Raw genomic sequence first — 26,682 nt, forward strand, 5'->3', positions numbered from 1 at the left:
ACAGCCCAGAGCTTCCAAAGGGGCCACAGCTTCCTTGGGGGCATCAACCTCCTCAAAACAGCGCTATTGCAGCACAGCACCTGGCAGCACACCTCACAGGGGGGGGTGAACAGTCCCACAGTCCTCCTCAGGGGCACACTCCTCACCTCCTGGGCGCTTCTTCACGCAGTGCTGGCGTGGTACCCGGTCCAAACAACGTCAGTGACCTGGGTAGGGGCCCTCCCTTGTCAGGGGCCCATGGGGACAGCAGCGGGGGGGGTTTATAGGGGTGCAGGGCCCAGCTCACAGGCCCATGTGGCGGTAGCACCTCACAGCAGGTCCCCTCCCTTCTTTGTCCCAGCGCTGACTCACTTTCTGGAGGCACTTCTCCCTATTTATACCCTCCTCCCAGGCAGTGCCAGGACCTTCTAGAATGTTGGCACATCTAGCCTAAACTGGTTCTAGGGGAGGGGGTGAGCACCCTGGATGCCAGGCTTTCCCTCCCAAAGCTAGGGGTAGCTGGGTATTATTATCTAGACCGCTGACCTAACGCAGTCAGGTGGCACTACCCAGGGCCATGGCATCCATTTTAAGAACACAGTACATTTTAGTCAGGTACATTTTTAAAATGGGGATTGTTTTCTGCACACCATTTAATAAAATTTAATCTCACAACAGGGCAACTCTTACCACACATGGTCCATACATATTTATTACCATGGGGGAGTCATTCAAATTAGGGGGGCACAAAGCGAAAAATTTTGGGGGAAAAAGGCCAAGTCCAACAATTGGGAATTGATAACATCGGATCTTTGGGTTCTCAATCTTGTGGAGAATGGGTATGCGCTTCCTTTTCGGGAGTTTCCCCTGAATTATCCTCCTTGCCAGGGTTATTGTTCAGAGGACCACCTGCTTCTCCTGCAGGAGGAAGTCAAGGCTCTCTTTCGAAAAGGTGCAATAGAGGTGGTTCCGGAGCAGGAGAGGGGTCAGGGTTGCTACTCCCGGTATTTCCTGATCCCCAAGAAGGATGGCAGGCTTCGGCCGATTCTGGATCTCAGGATCTTGAACCTTTACCTGAAACAGGAGAAGTTCAAGATGCTCACCCTTGCTCTGGTTCTTCAAGCGCTGCTGGAAGAAGACTGAATGGTGTCGCTCGACTTGCAGGATGCGTATTTTCATATCCCAATCCTGAAGTCGCACAGGAAGTATCTCCGTTTCACGGTTGGGTCGCAGCACTACCAGTTTGCGGTCCTTCCTTTTGGTCTTACAACTGCGCCTCGAGTCTTTACCAAGGTGATGGCCGTGGTGGCAGCACATCTCAGAAGGTCAGGGATACCTGTATTCCCGTATCTGGACGACTGGCTGATCAAAGCGGAGTCGTCGGAGAGAGTGCTCCATCATCTGCAGGAGACAACCCAGTTGTTGTACAGGTTGGGTTTTTTGATAAATGTACCCAAGTCTCACCTGGTGCCCTCCCAGCGCAACCTGTTCATAGGTGCTGTACCGGACACTACTGTATGTCGTGCATTCCCTCCTCCTCAAAGGATTCGCGACATACAGGAAATGATTCCTTTGTTCTACAATGGAGCGGTCGTTCCAGTCCTGAAGGTCCTTCGCCTGCTCGGTCTGATGGCTTCTTGCATTCTATTGGTCAACCATGCACGCTGGCACATGAGGGCACTCCAGTGGTGCCTCCGCAGGCAGTGGTATCAGCACAACGGAGATCTCAGGGAGTCAGTGAGGATCTCCTGGAAGCTGCAGCGGATCTATCTTGGTGGAGCGTGGAAGGCAATCTGTCGCAAGGAAAGCCTTTTCAACTTCCTCCATCGGTGGCCACGGTAATAACGGATGCATCCACTCTAGGGTGGGGTGCTCATCTGGGGGATCTGGAGGTCAAGGGTCTTTGGTCTCCAGAGGAAAGGTTACTTCATATCAACCTTCTAGAGTTGCGGGCGATACGTCTGGCGCTCAAGGCCTTCCTCCCTTCCCTTCGCGGTCGGTCGGTTCAGGTCCTTACAGACAACACGACCGCGATGTGGTACATCAACAAGCAGGGAGGAGTAGGGTCGCAGTGTCTCTGCAGAGAGGCTCTGCGTCTCTGGTCCTGGGTTCAGGACCATCAGATTTGTCTGATGGCGAATCATCTGGCCGGGGTACAGAACGTTCGTGCAGACAGTCTCAGTCGGCAGTTTTCGGCCGATCACGAGTGGAGGCTTCATCCGGAGGTGGTTCTTCACGTCTTTCGGACGTGAGGGACTCCTCAGGTGGACCTGTTCGCCACTCTGGAGAATGCTCACTGCCCGTTATTCTGCAGTCTCCAGTATCCGATGCAAGGGGCCTTGGGGGACGCGTTTCAGTTGAGTTGGGAAGGACGACTCCTTTACGCGTTTCCTCCCATACCTTTGATTCCTCGGGTTCTGAGGAAGATTCGCCAAGACCGGGCCCAAGTCATATTGATTGCCCCGGATTGGCCAAGAAGGGTGTGGTACTCAGACCTTCTCCACCTCTCCTCTCACCAGCCGCTCCGTCTCCCTTTCAGGGCAGATCTCCTCTCCCAGATGGAGGGGCAGGTTCTACACCCCCACCTCCAGACCTTACACCTTCATGCCTGGAGATTGAACGGGGCAACCTGAGTTCTTTTTCTCTCCCGCCTGACGTGGTAGATGTCATCTTGTCAGCCAGGCGTGACTCCACCAAGTCCATTTATTCATATAGGTGGTCTAAATTTGTCACTTGGTGTGGTGAGAAGTCATTAGATCATTTGAGAGCCCATTTATCTGATGTTCTACAGTTTGCTCTTTCTCTGGCGCAACAGGGGCTTGCTGTTGCCACGGTGAAGGGCTATCTTTCTGCGCTGTCGGTATTTCTCTGCATGCCTGACCAGCCTTCTCTTTTTAAGTCTCCTGTTGTTCTTAGGTTTTTGAAGGGCCTCACAAATAGGTTCCCTCCTTCTCCTTTCATTGTGCCTCAGTGGGACTTAAACCTTGTTTTGACCTTTTTGATGGGTGCTCCCTTTGAGCCTCTCCACAAATGTCCTATGAGGCTTTTGACCCTTAAGACAGTTTTCCTCGTTGCAATAACCTCGGCAAGGAGGGTTAGTGAGCTTCAAGCTCTTAGTTCCAAACCCCCATTCCTGTCCATTCATGCTGATCGAATGGTTCTTTGGACCGGGGCTGCTTCTCTGCCTAAGGTGGTAACTCCTTTCCACCTTGGTCAATCTGTTACCCTCCCTACTTTTTATCCTCCCCCACACCCTTCCAAAGAGGAGGAGAGGTTGCACCGTCTGGACCCTAAGAGGGCGGTGTCCTTTTACTTGGACAGATCTAAAGACTGTCGGCTGGATGACCAGCTCTTCATTGGCTTTGCTGGCTGCAAGAAAGGAAGAGCGGTCCATAAAAGAACTTTATCAAGATGGATTGTCCTCTGTATAAAGATCTGCTACTCTTTGGCCGGTAAGGAACCTCCAGAGGGTATAAGGGCTCATTCTACAAGAGCTAAGTCGTCTACCTCTGCATTAGCTAGAGGTGTTCCTGTTGAGGATATTTGTAGGGCGGCAACTTGGTCTTCCCTCCACACTTTCGCGAAGCATTACTGCTTGGATTCTGAGGTGAGGAGGGACGGCCACTTTGCACGCTCTGTCCTTCAGGATTTCCTGGTTTAGAAGAGTGGACACCCTCCTCCGGGAGTGGGGACTGCTGTGGGACTCTATTCACAAGGTGAGGAATCCACACGGCAGATGTATCTATCAGAAGAACAAGTTACTTACCTTCGGTAACGCTTTTTCTGGTAGATACTACATCTGCCTGTGGATTCCTCACTGACCCACCCGCCTCCCCGTTGTCCACTCTTCTATGCCAGTGTTTCTATTATGTATTTATTTTATTGTCAAATGTTTTATTGCATTTACTTCACACTGTGTGTGTTAACTTGATATTGGTACTGCGTATACTGTGTTTATGTCTACTGTCATTGGTCCGTCCGTGTGCCTCGAAGGCACGGAAAAAAGGGCGGAACTGATGTCATCACGCCGGCGTGGGCCTATTATAGGCGTCAGTGACGTCACCGAGTCGCGAGCGATGGCGTGCCTCTATGACTTCCGGGTCCACGTCGGCGCGAAGCTATAAAAGAATTTCCGAATGTTGCTGACGCAGGGGATATTCACAAGGTGAGGAATCCACAGGCAGATATAGTATCTACCAGAAAAAGCGTTACAGAAGGTAAGTAACTTGTTCTACAGTACCAAATGTAGTCTGTGCAATGTCGTCTTTCAACACACAAATCCCCTTTATCTCAGCGTATATCATGGGATATAAACGTGCCCAGTCTATTTGAGAATATTTTAGTTGGTGTTTTGGTGTACAGTTTCATGATCAACATTGATGATGTTGTTTGCCAAAATGGGCACTGGTCTGTCTGAGATACACTTGAATGCATTCTAAAGTTGTCACGGTCAACTGTGGTAGTAATAAAACCCTAGTTAGCACTGCTGAAAAAAAAAAAAAAATCAATCTCCAGTGTTGAGTTCATCCAACCCTGGATCACGGCTGATCTCTAGCTCAGTGCTTGTTGCCCCTCTCCTTATTTGTCTTCATTATCATCCCAGGGTAACATCCACTCATCAGCATGTTTTTCAAACCCACCAAGAGATTGCAGCTATATATTCCTTCACATTATCATGGGATCACTGCAGTAATCTCCATGTGACCCGTTATGCTGTCTGCTTTTTCAGGTTACATTTCAGTTCCATGATTGATTCACCAGCTTAACCTCCTCCTCAGGTGTTAGACCTGCACTGGCCCTGTTTTTACATTTCTGTACCTCCTTCCAGTCTTTAAATTTCACCCCTGAATAACATGCCTGTACCAACTTCAGTGGAAATATAAAGACCTCTGATAAACATTTTAAATACCTCACTTACTAGGGAGAATTGAGCCGAACCAATGTTCACTTGACTGGGAATACCAGTCTTTTCCTGCCATAGCCTTCAGGCGTGTGCTTTGAGTCTTCAGTGGGTGTTGTTCCTGGCTTTCTTCGCACACTCCATCCTTCCATTGCATTAGTGAAGGGTATCCCAGAGTCCTAGTCTAAATTCATCTTGTTCACCAGGTTTTTTGGTAATGAAGGTGTTATGCATGACTAAATCTCCTAACAACCACCAAGTGCTATTCTTCGCATTTACTGTTGAGCCCACTGTTTCTCTTTGTACCTCACCTAGTACTAGTAGAGTGATCACATTTTGCAATCAAGACCCAATTGAAATCATGATACTGCATCAGCATCGTTCAACTCTTTTCCATATTTTATAAGGATAGAGGGCTATCATAAATGTTTGCTTTCCTTATTGCTAGCAGACTTGATGCATCACCCTGTCTTTCTGAACCCGCTCTTTCAGCCCCAGGGTGAGTATTGTTTAGGGAATAAATATAAGAGATAAATAGTCGCCACAGCAACACCTAGAGTTTTTTTTATAATACCAGGTTTGTGGGAATTTTGACACCCTCCATCATTATCAATTATACTGTTGATTTTTGCTTCCCTTTACCATGTGCAACATCATAATTTGCACCATACCAATAAATCAAGGTGGTAAAATATTCTTGTCCTTCCCGTTACTCACATATCGCCTTGATGTATACCCTCTTAAAGGTTGAATAACATCATCATGCCTGTGGCTGTATATTCAAATAGCTGTAGCTTGTCAGACATTATAGAATTTTGTGCCTATCTGAGTCTTTTCTCAAACGTTCCCTCCTCCCTTTTTGTATGTAATGTTCCAGTCCCTAAATTATCTCAATATTATTATTGACTTTAAGGCTTTTCTAGTTTCTGTAGGTCACCTTCCTTTCCTCTCATGAAGAATTTTCCTGTTGATGTTTGTTATAACACTTTTAAACTGACAGTTTGTGTGTATATTCAATGTCGCAATGCCAAACAATCTTTATTTGGTTGCATCAACCATAAATGATAAAAACAATACATAAAAAATTCTTAAAATGAAAATACAGTAAAAAATGTAAAACAGTAATGGATTAAATTAATTTAATCCAAAATGAATTTAGAAATCATGAGCACACCCATGGCACCAAGTCAGCTAATTCCGGCCCCAGCAAATTAACTATACATGCAGACAAGTGTACATCCTCAACGAAGTGTTTAAAGACCTTCCATGGATTTTCTTCACTTAACCGCTGATTTAAATAAGGAGCAAACTAAAACAAATGTTAAAGCTATCGAGTTGTAGCATATGCTATAAGGCTTCATCACACTTCCTAAAACCTAAACATTTTAACATCGGTTTAAGAAAGAGGATAGAATAAAATGTAGCCTCTAGAATTAACAAAAAACACAAAGTGCAGCAGTGATTGTGCAGAGACAAGGGCAGGCGGGTGCACTGAGTCCCCAGTGATGAGCATCTCCTTGAAAACACATCAATCTCCACTCGGTACCTGCCCTGAAACGAAACAGAAGCACTCTTTCCCAACTGTTGCGTTCCAGAGCAAGATAGGACGCTGGCTCTGGAAATGCTACGGTCAAAATGCAGTCCTTTACTTAGCATTTAAGAATTTTTTTTGTACTTCTTTTTATTGATCATACAACAAATCAAACGGTATGGCGACTCATTTAAGAAAATTCTTGATCCCATTGTTGGTTCAGGCGGAATGCTCGGAATTTGCCTTTAACCAATAGTTTGTCCGAAATACCGATATTTTGTGGTGCAGAAAGTAAATCCGACAAACCTATTTCATTGAGAGTCCTATATACATAGTTCAACCAGGAAATAAAGAGGCCACTATCAAGTTTAAGGCAATGTAGAATAACCTCCCTTTTAAACCAGTCTCAGCATTGGTCCAAAAACCAACTCATAACAGTAAAGGGGCCACCCTAATCCTGTCTGAAACATATTCTAAAGTCAACTGAGTGTGGAATAAAGTGGGAGCCAAACGGAGGGAGACCAAGAAGACGCCTACAGATAGGTTTTGTTTGATCTGAATACCAGCTGTATTATGGTATTCTTAAATTCTTGCTCCTTGCAGAGCGGACTAAGTTTCATACATGAAAAATGAATCTGGGGATGCCACGACCCTCCAGAGCTATAAGCAAAAGTTATTCACACAACTCAGGGACTGACCCCTAACTGTCATAGATGCCATACCTTTCCTCCCTGGGCCACTCACCATTATGTGTGACTTCCCGAAATGTGTAGCCAAATCAAGCGTGCCCATATATGAGACTAATGATTCGACTAAGCTGCGTAAGGCTCTTGGAAACCTAGCCAGCAGAAAGACGTTGACGTAAAATAGTGCCAGCACCGGAGTATTAGCAAATTTTGGCACATTATCTGCAACTGCATTCAAATGGGGCATAGGTTTTTGATATATACAATAAACAGGAGCGGAGCTAAAATAGACCCTTGGCACACTTCTTGAGCCAATGGAAAGGTATCAGAAGTTTTACCCGCAGGACCATACTGTACAGCGGCAGATAAATTCTTTTACAAAACATGTAGGAAGTTTACAATGGAGTTCTCAAAACCCATATCCAACAACTTCAACCAAAGCTTAGTCTTGTTAACAGAATCAAATGCTGTGGACAAATCCATAAATGGCAAGTACAAAGAGCAGTGCTTGGCAGACGTATATTTACTCAGAATCAACTGTAAATTTGAAGATTTTTCCACTGTACTCATTCCTGGACAAAAACCACATTGAAAAAGGGATAGGATGTTATTTTGGCAATTCCAGTCTCTAATTAGCTGGAAAATTACCCTGCCTGTGACCATTACTGTGTTATTGATGAGAGAAATAGGACAATAGCATTTGGGCAGGTTCCTATCCCCTTTTTAGGTCTCGGCCTAGCATACACTGCGCAGCAGTGTCGCGCAGCCGAAATTTTATGTTTACAGTATGGGGGGCTTGAACCCGCCCCTCTTCTCCATTGGCTGGCTTCCTAAACGGAGGCCAGCCATTGGAGGAAAGGGGTGTCCCTCTGATCAAGCCCCGTCTTTTTGGGATAGAGGGGTGTGTTTTTGCTCTTCTTTCTCTCCGTGACGTCATTGGGAGAGAGCACGCCCCTCATCACGCTGCCTGCATGCTCAAGTCAGCTCTCTGATTGGTGTTCCTTATTAACCAATCATAGGGCCGACTGGCGCGTGCAAGCAGAGTGAGCAGACTCTGCCTCGCTTTTATAGCAGTTCGTCCGAAAGGGTGCAAGGAGCGGTTGCAGTTCAGTGGCATGCTGCTCCGTGGCAGAGCTGGGATGAGAGAGTGAGAATCTGTCATGGATGCTGTGTGAGGACCAAAGTGGTGCTTCAGGCATGTTTTGGACGCCGAGTTATATAATGTGTGCATGGAGGCGGGGCGAAAAGAGTGGGAGTTGGGACGCTTATGCATTAGAGGCGAACTAATGAATGGATATGCGTGTCTGTGGGACGTGAGTTGGTGGCTGCGTGGTCACACGGTGTTGTTGCAAGCGTGTAGCTTCCTGTCTGTCCATGTGCCTGTGTGTGGATGACCAGAGGGGAGTGAGGGGTGATTTCTCATATGGTTCCGCCTGACCTCCGCGAGCTGAATGCCTCCCACGGTGAGTCCATGCAGACTCTTCTCTGATGTGACTTGGTGCGGTGTCTCCGGTTGGGACAGGCGGTGCTCGCTCGCGGTAGGTTGCCTGGCCTTCGTCACGGGCAGGCGGACTCAGGTCATAAAAAGTCTGAGGAGTGAATGGCTTGATGGTATGGTATATGCAGGGGCTTGGGGCAGTGCCGGGGGTCAGCCGGAAGGACAAACCGTGTGAGGGTGCTCCAGGTGCTTATGCAAACTCATGTAAGATGGCCTTCACTCTGCGTAGAACCCCTGCATTTATGAGCGGAGTGACAATCAAGAGCGAGATAACAATAATATTTATGTTGCGCTTGCTAATGCGGTATTGCCCCCACATGATATTCATGTTCAGCCTCTGGACGCTGCTGCTTTACATTGACTTGAAAAGATGAAGGCTGGCCATGACTCCTGGGCCTGGCCCACCGGAGACAGTCCACCACCAAGCATGGAAAAAAGGCTCCCATGGCTTGAAGTTTTTCGTGTGAGGCTCCTCCGTCACCGCCAAATGGCAGTTTTTATTTCACCTTGTGCCTCATTCTTCCACCACCATAAATGTCCTGCCTCTTTAACTTACCCTACTGGTCTTTTTCGTCATCCCACCTTTCCATATCACTGTGTTCATATCGTCTCTTCCTACTTTCTTCTTGTCCGCTTGTCACTGTGCACTGTTAGATTTATTTATTGGAAGTATATCATCACCATGTTTAGGCAATGTTGTGTTTATTTTCTTTTTTGTTTTTGTGTCATGTGTTTAATATAAAAATAAAACATAACCATCACACCAGCCGAAGTCAGACTCATTGACTTTATCAATGCTTGTTGTTTCATATCACTGTGTTCCTATCGTCTCTTCCTTTTTTCTCCTTGTCGGCTTGTCACTGTGCTCTGGGTCAAAAGCTTAATAAGAAGACCCTATCCCAGAAAAAGAGGGACTGCTGGTACCGGCACAAATTAAGCACCATTTCCGTGTGCCTCGGAACAGTCGCCCTTCCGGTTCGTAGTATGTCTTTTTCTTTGCGGAATATCTTAGTAGGTTTCGGCTCGAGAAGACTGGGTGAGGGGCACCCCACCTCTAGACCCGCTCACCCCGTGGAATATGCGCATGCTAGGTGCTGAGTCTTGAAGCTCGAATTATGGGATACAGTGGAGGACGGTAAAAGCTGCATTCTCTGAAACTCGCCCGCAGGGTCCTAGGGTGAAAGACTGAGCCGAGGTAGGGATGGTCTCTAAACAGGAGCTCGGCCTCTCTTCCCTCGTGCTTTCTCCGAGCAATGAAAAGGGCCAGGTCTTGCTCTCTGAAAGGTTGTTTGTCTGTTCCCTGGTTGTGCTCGCTTTAATTGCCTCTGTTCCCTGATTGTGATCATTTTAGTGCCCCTGTTCCCGTGCCTTTTCTGTGTGTGTGTGTGGCTCTGTGTGTGTGTGTGTGGCTCTGTGTGTGTGTTTGTGGCTCTGTGTGTGTGTGTGGCTCTGTCTGTGTGTGTGTGTGTGTGGCTCTGTCTGTGTGTGTGTGCGGCTCTGTCTGTGGCTCTGTATGTACCTCTGTGTGTGTGGCTCTGTGTGTGTGTGTGTGGGGCTCTGTGTCCGCTAATACTCTCTACTACTCTCTACTGCTCACCTATTGCCATTGTAAATGACAATACCATTTATTTATGTTTAAAAAAAAAATGAAAAAAATGCCATTTGCAATGCCAATAGCTCTAACTATGGCTGCTAAGGCAATTCCCCTCCTGTGCTGGAAATTGCCATTTTGCTGGTGTCATGACGAGCTCAGCTCGTCATGAGCACAGCTCCAGGCTACCTCATGACGAGCTGAGCTCGTCATGAGCATGGAAGGGGTTAACAAAGCCGAGACCATTGCATTGTAAACGCTTGTTTAAAGATGGGAACAATGGTCAAAAGTGTCCATGACATTGTTAACTTATGACAAAAGGAGTTGCCGAATAAATTTACAAAGAAGGGGCCCCAAACATCCATCTTACATTTAAACCGGTACATTGGGATCCTGTCAGGCACTGGCGCTTTACCACCATGGCTTTGGTGGATCGCATCCTCAACGTCCGGGAGTGTAATTTGCAAGGGTGGTGCTTCACGCAACCTGTTCCTCAGTAAGCTAGTTAAGGACCTATCTTCAGCTATTTTGTGTATAGAGGTAAAAATGTGCTACCCAAGCGAAACCAGTTAGGGTACTGGTCAACAGAGGGTTAACCGGAGTATCTCTCGTTCAGATATTGTTTACTTTATGCTTGTTGCAACCTAATAAAAATTGTTTGACGTTGAACATAAAAACAACTGACCGCTTATATGGAGCAAAACAGAATAATATGCTGGTTGTCTCTTCTATATGCAGTCATAAGTCTGTTCCCATTGCGTGGGTTACAGTAGTTGTGGTAACCACATAAGGTTATTCCACCACAATCAAATCATATTTACCAAAAGATCACATTCAGGTTTCGGCTCCAGGCCTCATAGTTCTATTAAAGTTTACTACAGGTGTTGGAGCTTCAACTTGCATAACTTTAGGTACATGTACCGGTCACATGAGGTACTGCTCAAATGGTGGGCAAGGGATAAAGGTGGTAGGTAAGTTCACCTTTTTGTGAGGCTGTTCTTTGGCATCTTCCCCCAGCGTCCACTGTGTTGGGACATCACCAAGATCTAAGATTTAGTGTCCTAAAGTAGGGCATGTGGGCATCCTTTTTTTCCCCTTCTCCAAGTATGCTGACTCCTTTTAATCATCTGCTTGCCTCTCATTCATCTGACATGGGTTCCTATGCTTCCATTGCTGCACCTTAGTTGTTACCTGCTGTCGGGGGATACAGCACTTTGCTTAACCATCACCTCCTTAACCAAAGTGGGCGATGCTTTTGGGTGAGAGAATATCCAAGCACTCCCTCTTTTCTGACCTGAATGCAAAGTATGGGCTGGATTCACTGGAACTGAAAGCATTTTCCTTTATGGTGCTCAATGTTTGTGGTATTTGGAGATTGTTACGGCAGATTGAGGGGACAGAAAGAGGAAAGTGTAACCCAGGAAAATGTGTCAAAATTGGCATTGCTTAATCTGGAAGAGTAAGCTTAATCTTGTTCATTTGGCTGAAGGCTAACAACTTGCATGTCTGGTGTGAGCTTTTCCTATGGTTTGTGTCACTTATTCACTCTTTAGGACGTCTGTTTAGCTGCTCTGCCGTCTATAGTGTGAAGGGATTTAGCATATAGTTTCATGGGCAGGCAAGCACATCTTAATGAACAAAGCGAATCATTGACATTCTTATGTGAAATATTTTGTGCTTGCTAGCTATAAGTTGCTCACTCTATTGCCCACACTGTTTTTAATACAAGCATGGCTCTTCTTTTCATTTTGCAGGGAAATCTTACCAGGTGCCAAATGTGATTACACTGTCCAAGTTCAGTTAAGGTAAAATGCACATTATTGCTGATTTGATGTATGTTTTAGAATACCTCTTAATTTTTGTTCCCATTGTTGTTATTTGTTCCTGATGCACTGGCAAGATTATTTCTTTTTGGTACCATGCTGTAATGTTCGAGGCATGTGGGCTGCTGAATTCATATCTGTGCATAGATCGCCGCCTAGTGTTGGGTCTGGATGATTGCACATTGTTGTCCTGGAAGAGTCTTCGAAGTATCACAAGATAGCTGGCTCCTCCCCTGGACTACAGTGCGCATGAGCATCCACTCCATCCTCAGATTGTTTTTTTCTGCCATTGGGTTTGGATGTCTATTTGTTAACTCAAGTTCGGAATCGATAAAAAACTTTATATTTGGCCAAAAGGCCTTTAGTTATCGTCGGTATTGTCTTTGCGATCGGTGCCCAGTACTTGTTCCAGCTCTATCCTAGAGCCGGACGTCAAGAAGAGCCGCGTGGCTTTTCAGCACCGAGCCCCGGTCAACGCCAGAGGCCTTATCAACGATCCATTATGGAACGGAGCCCGTTCAAGAGGTGTCCCGTTTGCAACTCCAAGTATCCTCACATCGATGTCCACCCGGTGTGCAACAAGTGCCTGTCTCGGATCACGATGAAGCCAGCTGTATGGCTTGTTCTCGGTACCGCTCCAAGAAGACGATTCGCCTTCGACGCGCAGCGCGAAAGGAGGCCCAGCAGACGGCACCTGAACCGGTGAACATTTTCGATGCCGAGGAAGATGAGGGAGTCAAGCAGGAAGTTCAAGAGAACCTGTCTGATCCTGCATCAGAGATCGACTCCAGTTACGACGCAGATGTGGAAATGGTCGATAATGAAGACGTCGACGACGTAGGAGACGACGATGAGGCCTTTGGGGCCGTGGAAGATAGCTCAAGCGAGGAGCTAGGCCCAACCGTTGGTATGGGGGCCAAGACCAAAATACTCAATAAGGCTCAGGTCGATGGATCGCCTTATGGCCTTACCCAAGATCAAACGCTTGGTTCTACAGCCTCGCCTCAAGGCCCGGCTACGGACATTTCCAACGAGCCATCGGTTGACCGATCGAAATCGAAACCAAAAGCATCGGTGTCTACAAAACCGAAAGCACCAGAAACGAAATCGAAACCGAAAGTGCGTACTTCTTTGGTCGGATCGAAGGCTTCTGAACCATCGGCACCGACGAAACAGAAGAGTGTTATCGACCCGGGGAGGTCGCTAAAGGGTGTCGAGCCGAAGGCCGGAGCACCGAAGAAAATGGTCAAGGACGTTGACCCGAAGAAGTCGGCGCCGAAGGCCGTAGACACTAACAAGGGACTCGAAACTCAGAACATTCTCGACCCTAAACGTCGACTCGACAAGGCTAAGGGCAGTAAAGACCTCGAGTCCAAGACTAGCAGTGGCTCTAAAGACCCCATCGAGTCAACACAGCCATCCGCCTCTTTTGTGAAGCAGGTGTCGGACTCGCTGCAACGCATTAAAGAGAAGGCTATTGCTGTCGGGCCGAGGGCCACTCCACCCCCGAAGCCAGTCAGTAAACCTCCGAAGTTGTCGGCACCGATTCAGTTCACACAGCCGCCGAAAGTGGTACCTAAGGCGTTCGCCCCTAAGACTGGCGTCGAAGCGGCCAAAAAGGTGTCCGTGGTGCCAAAGCCTACAACTACGGAAGGGGCCACCAAGCATTGACAGCCTCCACAGGAAGATCAGTCTAGGCCGTTTATCGACGCCGAGACGAGTAGACTTTATATTTTCAAGCGAAAGATCGTCCCGGAACAACCTATGGAGTCATATAAAATTGCATTGAAGAAGAAGAGGGATTCTGCTACGTCACCTCTTCTTTTTGAACCTATACAACCACATGGACAAGACACTGCTCCTATATCACCCACATACTCAGATGTGGATGTAGGGGATGGTGACAATGAGGATTACAGTTATCCTGTAGACACTGATCCAGAAGATCACACTGAACCCTGGACAGACGCTGTTGACTCAGGGGATCCACAAACTGCCCCGGACAGTCATGTCTATGCTATTAAAACCTCGTCTACAGAAGGCACGGCTGCGTTTAATGCACTTATTGAGAGGGCAGCAAAAAATAATTATGTCCAGCTCCATGCTGACCCCATTGAAGAGGACTTTTTTTTACACCTTCTCAACCTCAGAGAGAACTGTCAAAACTACCCATGCTAAAAGGTGTCCTAAAACATGCTGGAGACATCTTTAAGGAGACCACAAGGGCAAGGGTAATAAACCCCAGAATTGAGAAAAAATACAAACCAGCACCTGTGGACCCTACGTATATCAATGCCCGCAAGAGAGCGAACTCTCAAACAACGGGTGATGCTCCTCCCCCTGACAAGGAATCTAAAGTGCTAGAAGCATCAGGGAAAAGGGTAGCAGCTCAAGCGGCCAATCTCTGGCGAATCTCCAACACACAGGCACTCTTAGCCAGATATGACAGGGCTCATTATGATACACTCGAGACCCTGTTGCAACACTTGCCAGATGAGTATAAGGAGGCAGCAGAGATGTTCATACAAGAAGGGAAACTTATATCAAACGCATCTATTAAGTGTGCGCTAGACGCAGCAGACACTGCAGCCAGGGCGATTAATACAAGTGTGATGTTACGGAGACATGCCTGGCTCAGAATCTCCGGCTTCAAGCCCGAGATACAAACCACCATCCTCAATCAGCCGGTTAACCCTGATCACTTATTTGGCCCAGAGGTGGACACCACCTTAGAAAAAATTAATAAGGACACAGAGACTGCAAAGTCTATGGGGGCTCTACAGTTGCAGCAGTTCAGGGGTGGTTCCTTTCGTCACTCCAACACTAGAGGAGCTTCCAGAGGCCAGCTGTCCCAGCAGACACAATACAGTAAAGGAGGCACGCAGACCACCTACAACAAACACAATAGGGATGGCTATCGTGGAAACCGCACCAAGGGCAGAGGTCGTGGAAACAACAGCTCCCGATCCTCCACCACTAACAAACAGTGACGTCTTGTCACTGCCCCCGACCATACCACACTGGTCGGGGGAGACTGCAACAGTTCCTGCCGGTCTGGAAATCCATCACTACAAACAGGTGGGTGAGGCAGCTTATCCAGTTCGGTTATTGTCTGGAGTTAACATCCACTCCACCCAACATACCCCCAAGACACCGTCCTATGTCCACAGAGCATTTTCAATTATTGCAGGAGGAGGTAGTCAGCATGCTGCAAAAAGGAGCCATAGAGCTCGTGCCTGTGGAACAAAAAGGTACAGGGGTGTACTCGCTGTACTTCTTGATCCCAAAAATGGACTGGTCCCTCAGACCCATACTGGACCTCAGGCCCCTAAACCAGTACATTCTATCAGAACACTTTCACATGCTCACATTACAGCAGGTTCTACCAATACTCAGTCAGGGAGATTTCCTCGCAACACTAGATCTGAAGGATGCATATTTCCATATACCGCTACACCCGTCACACAGAAAATATCTCAGATTTACCATTCAGGATCAGCATTATCAGTTCAGTTCAGATAAGCTTTATTCGATTTTAGTTTAAAAATCATAAAAGCATCAACAATACATAAATACCTTAACATTTCATTACAAAGTTAATAAAACAAGATTAAATAGGTATAACGAATCAGCTAATCAATATGGAAGGATTTCATTATCAATAAAACAGCACTAAAACAAAAGTCATACGTACATACTGAGGAGGCGGGGAAGAACGTTAAGCAAACCTCTATCAGTAATATACTTATCAATTACATACTACCTTCTCAATTTAATTCAAACTCATGAGAGGCCACTTAGTGATGGGGTCTTAAAGATACAATTTTTTGGACAAAAATTCAAAACCGTTGGAGGCTAGAAGGTTAGTTTCGCTATAGGGACGGGGTCCCCTTTCCCAGGAGTAATAGTTCTTTGCCGTCGGTCTATGTAACGGAATATGTGGGGAGCTCGGATAAAAGTCGTCCAAGTCCCACATGCGGATAGTGCCATGTGTTTCTTTGGGGTGGCAAAATCGTAAATAGGGGACGATATTCCTGTTTTTAAATTTAATTAGCACCAGGTCCCCAGCGATGTCTTTGGGTAGCGTGCCTAACCACCCCACCCTCCTGACACTCAGGATACCACCATCTAGCTCAAGTGGCAAAGGTCTATTGTTTTGTAGCCAAAAAATGACCTTATTTAGTAGGTCCTGCTGTGATTCGTGTGTTCCCTGACTGAGTGCAGGGACCCCAGAGAGGACAGACACATATGGGGCGGCCTCAGGAGGTAAGTTGATACGTGGCAATCTTACCGGAGCGGATCTAGCCACTGTGTGAGTTTTTGGCGCAGGGTTTACAATTACTTTGGGGCCTGTTGGGGTGGGTATACTGGGAGGCTGTATTTGAGTTTCACCGTTCTTACATAAACCAGAGTTATGCTTTTCGGGGGCGATGGGAGGGTTGGGGCAGACGGATGTAGCCATTATATTAGTTGGAGGAGGAGAATACTTTTTGATTTGTTCCTCAATGCTAGTCAGCCTATCCCCCAAGTCGTTAATTTTTATGACCAAGGGTGAAATTGCAGCTAACAACAGTTGCTCGATTTGGGTCAATAAAGTCAATTGGGGGGGACAAAACAGGGTAGTCTAGTTTGTCCGCGGCCGTGTCCTCCATTAAGGTTGTTAGATTCGGGGGAGATGATAATGGGCTGGTGCACAGATTTTGTGTGCTTGCATAGTTCTCATTGTCAATTTCGCTGTTGTGCTTCCCTCTAGTGTTGAAATCCATGGGCGAAGCGTTTGCTTGATTTTGGTCTTTAATTGCCGGAGAAGCTAGGTCCCGTGGGAAGCCACTGGAAATAATACAGTTAGTACCCACAGTAGGGGGGGTTAATGCATCAGGGACATACTTTGTGCCACACAGGGCGTTGAGCTCCTCCCAAATGGACATAATGTCTATAATAGTAATGGGAACGCCGTTTTAAACAATAAGATTAAAGCATGCCAATACCTCCTACTGTGATAGTCAAATGGGGTGGCCCGTCCCGTCCTCTTCAGGTCCTCTGAGGGCCACAGAGGGCCCGCCCTTTGCCCGGGCTTCGCCCGGCGTTCCGCGTAGCGGAGCAGAGCGCTGCTCTAAGGCTCCTCCTGGCGCTCTCCTGGTGTCAGAAGGCAGCGCCGCCGCTGAGGCTGCCGGGAGATGTAGTCCCGGGGCGGAGGCGCTGTAGGCAGCAAAAGATTGACTCCTGGTGGTGGCGGCTGCAGTGGGGGCCTCCTCGCCTCCCCCCTCCGAATGTGCAAGTCTCCCCAGCATTATCAGTTTACGGTCCTCCCTTTCGGAGTGACGACAGCACCCAGGGTGTTTACCAAGTGCTTGGCGACAGTGGCTGCACACCTATGGAGACCGAACGTTCACGTCTACCCTTATCTGGACGACTGGCTTATCCAGGCAAAGTCGGCCCAGCAATGTGCCGCCCACATGTCCCACACCATTCACCTTCTTCACGATCTGGGGTTTTTACTGAATTATCCAAAGTCCCACCTTCAGCCCGCCCACGTACAGCAGTACGTGGGCACGACAATAGACACTCTGGCAGCCAAAGCACAGCCAAATTCAGTGAGGATCAACAGCATGCAATTGCTGATACGTAAATTCAAACCACAACACTCTCTTCCAGCACGAGTGTTCATGCAGTTGATAGTCATGATGGCCTCCTGCATCTTCATAGTCCTGCACGCAAGACTACACACGCGTCCGCTTCAGGAGTGCTTAGCACGTCAGTGGAATCAGGCTCACGGACAATTGAAAGACCTAGTGTTGGTGACCGGTCGCGCATACAACTCTCTGCATTGGTGGAATCCACAAAACCTTTGCAGGGGCTGACCGTTCCAGGAGCCTGTGCCACAGATTATACTGACGACGGACGCATCTCTCCAGGGATGGGGAGCTCATGTACTCCACTACACAGTGCAGGGATTATGGACAGCACAGCAGAAGAAGAAGCACATCAACCTTCTGGAACTGATGGCTTTCTTCATGGCAATGAAGGCATTCAAAGTACATTTGGGCAACAAGGTTGTGTTGATCCGGACGGACAACATGACGGCCATGTACTACATACAGAAGCAGGGAGGTACACACTCTCCACAGTTGTCTCGTCTGGCTCAGAGCATGTGGAAGTGGGCCATTCAGAGAAACATCTTCCTCATGGCAGAACACCTCCCAGGCAAGGACAATCAGATGGCGGACCTGCTCAGCAGGTACAGCCACCAGATGCACGAGTGGGAGATGCATCCATCAGTACTCCAACCGTACTTCCAGCAGTGGGGTCATCCAGAGATAGACCTCTTCGCCACAAGGGAAAACGCAAAATGCCAAAGCTTTGCCGCCAGGTTCCCACAGTCGCAGGGAAATGCGATATGGATGAACTGGTCAGGCAAATTTGCGTACGCTTTTTCCCCAGCACCACTAATACCGCTAGTGGCACGCAAGCTGAAGCAACACTCGATGACTCTCATCCTGGTTGCTCCAACGTGGGCACGCCAACCATGGTACACCACGTTTCTAGAACTCTCTGTGGTACCGCATCAAAGGCTGCACCTCACGCCCAGGCTTTTGACGCAGAGCCATGGCGACATTCAGCATCCAAATCCGCAACAGCTCAACCTGGCGATCTGGCTCCTGAGTCTTAGAATTTGGCTACCTCAACCTGCCTCCTGACTGTATAGATATCATAAGGGAGGCAAGGAAGCCCACCACTAGAGCATGTTATGCGGCAAAATGGAAGCGGTTTGTCATTTATTGTGCCAACAACAACATTGATCCGCTAGATGCATCTACTCACAACATCATCTGTTATCTGTTACATCTATACAAATGCAATCTGGCCTATGCTTCCATTCGGATACATTTATCCGCAATAGCAGCTTATCTCCAAAACAGGCAGCATCTCTCACTTTTCAGAGTGCCTGTCATCAAAGCTTTTCTGGAGGGACTCAAACGAGTTATTCCTCCCCGACACCCACCAGCACCTGTATGGAACCTAAATGTGGTCCTCACCAGACTGATGGGTCCACCTTTTGAGCCTCTACACTCATGCGAGATACAATTCTTGACATGGAAAGTGGCTTTCCTAATAGCAATCACATCGCTACGACGAGTTAGTGAACTGCAGGCACTAACTATCCAGGAGCCCTTCATACAGATTCACTCCAACAGGGTGGTACTATGCACTAACCCTAAGTTTCTGCCTAAAGTGGTTTCACAGTTCCATATGAATCATACTATAGAACGGCCAGTGTTCTTCCAGAATCCTGATTCAGTGGCAGTAAGAATGCTCCACACACTAGACGTCAAAAGAGCTCTAATGTACTACATAGATAGGACAAAAGATTTTAGAAAAACAAAACAACTGTTTGTTGCCTTTTCACCACAACACAAAGGCAACCCCATTTCCAAAGCAGGTATAGCCAGGTGGATCGTTAAGTGCATACAGATTTGCTATCAAAAGGCTAAGCGCACATTAACAGTTCCCCCGAGAGCCCACTCCACACGAAAGTTGGGGGCCTCCATGGCTTTCCTTGGAAACATTCCTTTAGAGGAAATCTGTAGAGCAGCCACATATTCTACAATACACACATTTACAAAACACTACTGCGTAGATGTGCACTCCAAACAGCAGGCAGCTGTAGGGCAGGCTGTTCTGAAAACACTTTTTCAGACTGCTGCAGCTGGCACGGGCGGCCGCCGCTAATAGAGGGACTGCTGTATATTCTATGCACAGATATGAATTCAGCAGCCCACATGCCTCGAACCAAATATGCTACTTACCAGTATGCATCTGTTCTTGGCATGTAGGGCTGCTGACATTCATATTCCCCGCCCTCCTCCCCGGCGCCTGTAGCGGCTGCAGCACTCAGAATTACTCTTAGCATGGTCATCACTTACTGGATTACACTCCATCTCTGCCACAATGGCTAAAAACAATCTGAGGATGGAGTGGATGCCCATGCGCACTGTAGTCCAGGGGAGGAGCCACCTATCTCGTGATACTTCGAAGACTCTTCCAGGACAACAATGTGCAATCATCCGGACCCAACACTAGGCGGCGATCTATGCACAGATATGAATGTCAGCAGCCCTACATGCCAAGAACAGATGCATACTGGTAATTAGCATATTCGATACTTCTCAAATGGCTGTGAGGTAATGGAGGGAAAAACTGCTTGAAAGTTGGGGACAGTGAGTGAGGCAAGCAGCGAAGACCAACTGGACAAGGCCAGAAGTCATCCTCCGGATGCTGGGTGGTCTTGAGCGTATTTGACGGCTGACGTGAAGGAAACTACCATGACTCATTAAATGAGGAACTCTGTGGCGGTTTGAGGTTCTGCTTGTTGCCGTTATGGATATACAGGGAAAGATTTCATGTAATCGTTCATATTACAAATAGTTTGCAAGCACATTTTTAGAGTGATAAATTGTTCTGAAGTAAAAGTGTTTAAATATACGAAACCTAATTCTGATGGATACTTGTTACTGCTGCAGATTCCCCTCACTTTAGAATATGTCTCAGATGCCAAACTGTACCCAGTGAATGTTGTAGCAGTGCACCTGCACGCTTAAAGGTGGCGTTGTGCGGCTCAGCATTAAGTGCTGCCTCTGCACGCTCTGATCCTGAGCTCTGCTCCCACTTTTTCATCTGGCGACTCCTTAAAGCCTTGAACAGTGTGCTAGGGAACGATTGCCCCACCAAAATCGACTTGATTCTAGCTGTAGTGAGTGCACGAAGCAAATATTGGTCATGGGGGCGATTTTTGCCCCCAATCTCGCTATTCTTTTCATGGATGCTCTCGAAATGGGTTCAATTCTTACTGATGAAAACCCCTTCTGCCCCGGTATCAAACTATGGCGTTGTTATATCGATGACATTTTTATCATCTGGACTCTCGATATAACTACACTTAACCAATTCCTACATTGGCTCAACAATAACTGCGCTGACTTGAAATTCACTCTTACTCATGATAAAGAACAAATTGCCTTTCTTGATCTCAACATCTATCACAATGAAGGAGAACTCCTCACTAGGCTCTATAGGAAGCCAACAGAACGCAATACACTACTTAGCTACCAGAGCAATCACCCTAGGGCACTCAAAGACTCGCTCCCATACTCCCAATTTCTAAGGATCAGACGGAATTGCTCCTCAAAAACAGATTACTTCAAAGAAGCAACCGTTCTGGCCAATAAACTAAAAAAACGCGGTTACCCGCGCAGACTGGTCAAAACAGCAACCAAAAGAGCATGGTATTGCCCACGTGAGGTCCTACTATCTCCCAAGACTCGTGAGCAAAATGAAAGGCTAGCTTGTGTCACCACTTTCTCCCCAATATCCAATAGAATTAGAAAATCCATTCTAAAACATTGGCCCACCATAAATGCTGGAACAATCAAACTAGAAAGACCATTGTTCGCTTTCCGGAAAAGCAAAAATCTCAGGGACCACTTAGTGAGGGCTGCCCTTCCAGATCTCTCATCCAGATCAACTATTGAATCCGCCTGGGGACTTCCCCCTGTGATTGGGCATGTCAAGTGTGGGGCATGTAATGTATGTGAATATACAATTGAAGCACGTGAATTTACACATAATGGCACGACTGTTTCAATGAAATGCCTCACTAACTGTAACAGCAGTAACGTTATCTATGCGATTCTTTGCCCATGCCCCAAAATGTACATCGGCCAGACCACCCAGAAGGCCTAGACCAGAATTTCCCAGCACAGGAGTCGGATCAGATGCAAGACCCCCAATGCACCTCTGGTGGAACATTTCTCCGAAGCACATCACACAGAGGATAACATTAGATGGCCAATTTTAAAAGTGGTGAAATTACCCCAACGTGGAGGTAACTTGGCGCAGCTGTTGAATAAGGAGGAATTGAAAAGTATACTGCAATTTGACACTATTCGCACTGGCCTGAACCGAAGTGAAGACTGGACAACCTTGCTATGACTTCCCTGCACCAAGAGTTTTAATTACTAGTTTGGTCCTTTATGAATGTAAATTAATCTCGACTTGCTGTACTTTTTTATTATCAGTCACTTCACAATCACGTCACTTGCACTGCTTAACTCCAGCCAGAGACCCCTCTCCAAGATGGCCACCGCGTAATTCACAGCCACACCACCACCCTAACTCACTCCACCTGGCTCCGCCCCCTGGCTTCGTGACTCCGCCCAAACCCGCAGGCAACTACTCCTAGATGCCGTAGCAGTAACTCCCCATCGGACTAACTGCAATTGTCAGCCGTACCTACGAGGACATCGCTCCTGCTTGACGGTAAGCCTCGTCTCGCCGCCGCCGGCTTTCCCCAAACTCTTCCCTGGTACACCGCCTTCCCTTACACCCCCTTTTTTAACTCTTTCCCCCGCAGCGGATCCAAGAATCTCTTCGGAACCGCCCGCTAATCCCAATACCTTGCCGTTCTGGCAAACCACCCGGTATGTATAATGCACGCTAGACATCGATCTTGTCTAACCACTCCCTTTCGCCAGAATCGCTGACTCTCAGAATTCTTGCTCCCCCAGATCTACAGTCTCCCATCGTGGAAGACGACCGTAACCATCGGTGGATTCCCACGTGGAAACCAAACACTCGGCAACAAATTCTTTCTGCCGAACAAGGTACCTCTCACACCCTGCCCCAACCAACCCCGAATTGCCACCACTTGCGCTGAAACTCTGTTTGCTTTCCAGAACTCACAGAGTATATCCACGAAACCATTGGCGTAACCAAGCTCCGCCAAGCGCGCAGCCTCCCCTCTAAGAGGTAACCGATCACGCTCACAATGGGTTTGAGGAAGCCACATCATAGGCACGCTATAAATCAGACTGATGACCACCCTCACCACCTAGACCCACAGCCAATATCTGCCGCACCATTAGTCACTCCATCACTTTAAACCCGCATCCGTTTTGAAGTTCCCTTTTGCACGGCCCACACCGCACTGCGCCGTTGTTTTAAATTGTTTATCTCAGAACACCAAATTGTCACCTGGCCTGTATGAATGTAACTTTACCAAAATTCACTGCGATTCCGAGTAAAGTTTTTCTTGAAACTGTGAAGCGTTGCTGACTCTCCTTCCCTCTTGTAAATATGGTACAAACCTGTAAAAATCCTTTCTTTTTCTCCTCCTGTTCTCCTACAGGTGTATGAATGTTCCAAACAGGCAATATAATTGTATAAAGTCCTGATGATGATCCCAATGTATCTTAGAGCGCGGGATCGAAACGTCAACCTTTTACAGTAGTTATACAGTACAAACCAATGTGTATCAATTGCTGTGTGTACTACTCTGGCAAAACACTTGCACTATCGATTCAAAAGTGTCCAGTTTGCTCTTTCTCTCTTTTGCCTGTAAACTTTCCCTTCTCAAATTCATTTTTGTTTCTCTATATTTCTGTTCTGCGGTAAGGCACAGGATTGTGCTCTTTATTTCTTGTAATGTTATTTATGCACTGAACATTTTTTCATTGTTAAAATAAATTCCATGTCCGGCTGGACTTGGACAAATACATAAGCAGCTCATCAAAGCTTGTCTTATTATCAATGTGTTTTATCTCTGAACTGCTTTGGGCCACTGTCCATTTGCAGCTAGCTCTCACTGGCCACAAATGTGCCCAATGGAATGGCATGGGGTTTCAGTTGACTTACCTACAGCAGTTTCTACCCTTGTACACTGTCCCTTTACCACCTGTTCTCGAGCCCCTACAGACTCTGCTGCAGACTTTCACTCCAGCCTCAAGAGCCATGCTGGTCATTGCCATCCAGACGATGGATCAGATGCCAGTTGATTATCTGGCCTCAACATTGATGTCAGGCCTCAAACTAACGTTGATTTGAGCTCTCTTGATGCCACACTATCAAATTATAAAAGACCAACTCTAAGTCATGCTTCCCAACTCTGATCCAGTGCTTCAGCTGTCCTAGCTATCAGTAGATGCTCTATTTTCTTTGTGGTTCTGACTCTGATGATGTGACGGAGCAGGATGCGCTTCAGGATGGATACTGGTCATGACAGTGAGGGAGATGGAGTGCCCCTCCTCATTTTACTGATGATACCTTGTGTAGGAAGGTAAGATCCTTCTGCAGATTAAAATCCACTTTCATCCCCCCTCCCGCAAGCATACCTGTTGAGATCGCTGCTTTCGAACAGGCGGTCTACACTGAGGTTGAGAACATACAAGAAAGAAATACCTTCAATAATCTGTCCTACCGTGAGCGTGAAACTTTAAGACGCCTGCAGGCCAACCCTGCCCTTGTCATAAAACCCGCCGACAAAGGGGGAGGCATCGTACTCATGGATAAGACAGACTATGACACTGAATGTCTTAGACTACTTAGTGACAACAGGAATTACAGACCACTTAGAAAAGACCCCACCGAGGAGCTAAGCCAGAGGATACAGATCCTGGTGAAAAATGCCCGGGACGCAGAACATATCTCAAAACAGGAGGCCGACTACCTGTGCTGCAAAAATGCAAGAATCCCATACTTCTACACCCTCCCAAAGATACACAAAGGAATAACACCACCACCGGGAAGACCTATTGTGTCTGGGAATCAGTCACTCCTAGAGCCCCTGTCACGCTTTTGCGACTTTTTCTTGAACCCATTGGTACAACTCACACCTTCCTACATCAAGGATACGAAACATCTCCTAAATGTAATCAAGGGAACCGACTACAACCCAGATACCCAGCTCCTTGTCGGATTAGATATTGAGAGCCTCTACACTAGCTTACCGCAGGACGCCACATTGGCAGTACTGGAGGAAGTCCTAACTGGAACTGTTTGGAACCATCACACCCCACGCAGCTTCATAATGGATTGTGCCACTCTGGCATTAAAAGACAATTACTTTGAGTATGAGGGCAAACTGTACCTACAGACTAACGGCACGAGCATGGGGAGCGTTTTCGCTCCCAGTATAGCTGGTCTCTATGTAGCCCACTTCGAAAAAACACATATACAATCTGCGAACAATCCCTACGCAACCAACATCACTGTATGGCGTCGTTATATCGACGACATTCTGGTAATCTGGGAAGGAAATCAAGAATCCCTGGATCAATTTCTCATGTGGCTCAATACCCGTGACAACTACCTGAGGTTTACCTGCACCAGCAGTGCTTCTGAATTAGCCTTCCTAGACCTCACCATTAAGGCAGGTGTGGATGGCTTGACAACCACTACTTACCAAAAACCAACATCAAGGAACTCACTTTTGAGGTTCGATAGCTTCCACCCCAGACCTCTACGGGAGAATCTCCCTTATGGTCAATTTTTGCGACTGAGACGCAACTGCAGCCGAATTCAGGATTATAAACAACAATCAGCCACCTTGATCCACAAATTGGAAGACAGGGGATACCCCACCAGGATTCTGAACACCACCTGCAAGAGGGCTCGAAACCAAAATAGAGAGTCTCTGCTTGAGGCAACAACAAAGCCCCCCGAAGAACCCACGTTGACATGCGTAACCACTTACAATACCGTGTCTAATCAGGTCTCCAACATAATCAATAAGAACTGGAAGATTATTAATTCAGGCAACCGAAATTGGGAAAAACCCAGATTCGCATACAGAAGGGCTAAGAATCTGAAAGACTCCCTAGTACACACCAGACCTAGACCGAACTGTGCCACTAATGACCCCACCATCCTCAATGCTTGGGGTTTACCAAAACTTACGGGACACCAACCGTGCAACAACTGCAGCGTGTGCCACCTTACATCCCCCTCAAAGACCCTGGACCTAGAAGCGGGCAAGGTATGGACACAACGCCAGTTTACCAATTGTAACTCCTCTAACCTGGTGTACCTGATGACATGCAGATGCGGTCTACGGTACGTGGGTATGACCACCCGGAAGGTACGGACCAGAATGACAGAACACCGTAGTACCATCCGATGCGGCAAAAACATAAGCAGACTCACTGACCATTTCTTGTCCCACAATCACACCCCCAACGATTTTACTTGGACTGTGATTGAACAATTCCCTGTAACTCAAAACAATGAAAGTTTTCTCTTCCAAAAAGAACAACGCTGGATTTATCGCCTATCCACTCATATTGAGGGGCTTAACGATTCCATACCTTGGAATTCGCTTAACACTCAATGATTGGGCCTCTCTTCTCCTTCTCATTCTGTGCATTTCCCACACTCAATGACTGAGACTTCCTTCCTCTTCCCCCTGTTGTATATAAACTAATCGTTTTCTGGTTAATACACCACCCAGTTGCTGCCTCTCAGTGTCAATATCTCTTTTTTCGACACTCCTTGGCCTTCATTTAAAGTTTTGTTACATACTAGCGCTACCACGAGCGCTAAAACACCCTTCCTCGCTTGCGCGGCTCCTTCCACGCATGCGCGGTAGCCACTATCTACCCGCTCATGCGCAGACAGGCTTTACCAGCGAGCGCACGCACCGGATAGGGAATACTATTCTCCTAACGCATGCGCAGAACGCACATGACATGGCGCTTTCAGCGCGGCAACCCCTCCCTCTGTTTCTACCTTAACCCAGGTGTAACCAATGACTGAACCTTTAAATACACAAGCTCGGCCGACCCTCATTCACATCCGGGCGCCGCAGAAGGATTACAGGTCCAGGGAGGAACTAGACCGACAG

The 26,682-nt window shown here is 47.3% G+C and overlaps 1 protein-coding gene across 2 annotated transcripts in view; it reads left to right on the forward strand.

Annotated features, from left to right (window-relative positions):
• PIAS3 (protein inhibitor of activated STAT 3) overlaps positions 1-26,682 on the forward strand; it is a 597,438-nt gene that overhangs the window by 363,512 nt on the left and 207,244 nt on the right. For both annotated transcript variants that reach the window (XM_086945355.1, XM_086945354.1), the window contains exon 4: positions 11,940-11,990. In XM_086945355.1, coding sequence (XP_086801481.1) covers positions 11,940-11,990 — 51 coding nt within the window. The remainder of the gene's footprint in view (positions 1-11,939; positions 11,991-26,682) is intronic.

This window comes from Lissotriton vulgaris, chromosome 12 (genome assembly GCF_964263255.1).
Source record: "Lissotriton vulgaris chromosome 12, aLisVul1.2, whole genome shotgun sequence".
In the NCBI taxonomy this organism is placed as follows: Eukaryota; Metazoa; Chordata; class Amphibia; order Caudata; family Salamandridae; genus Lissotriton; species Lissotriton vulgaris.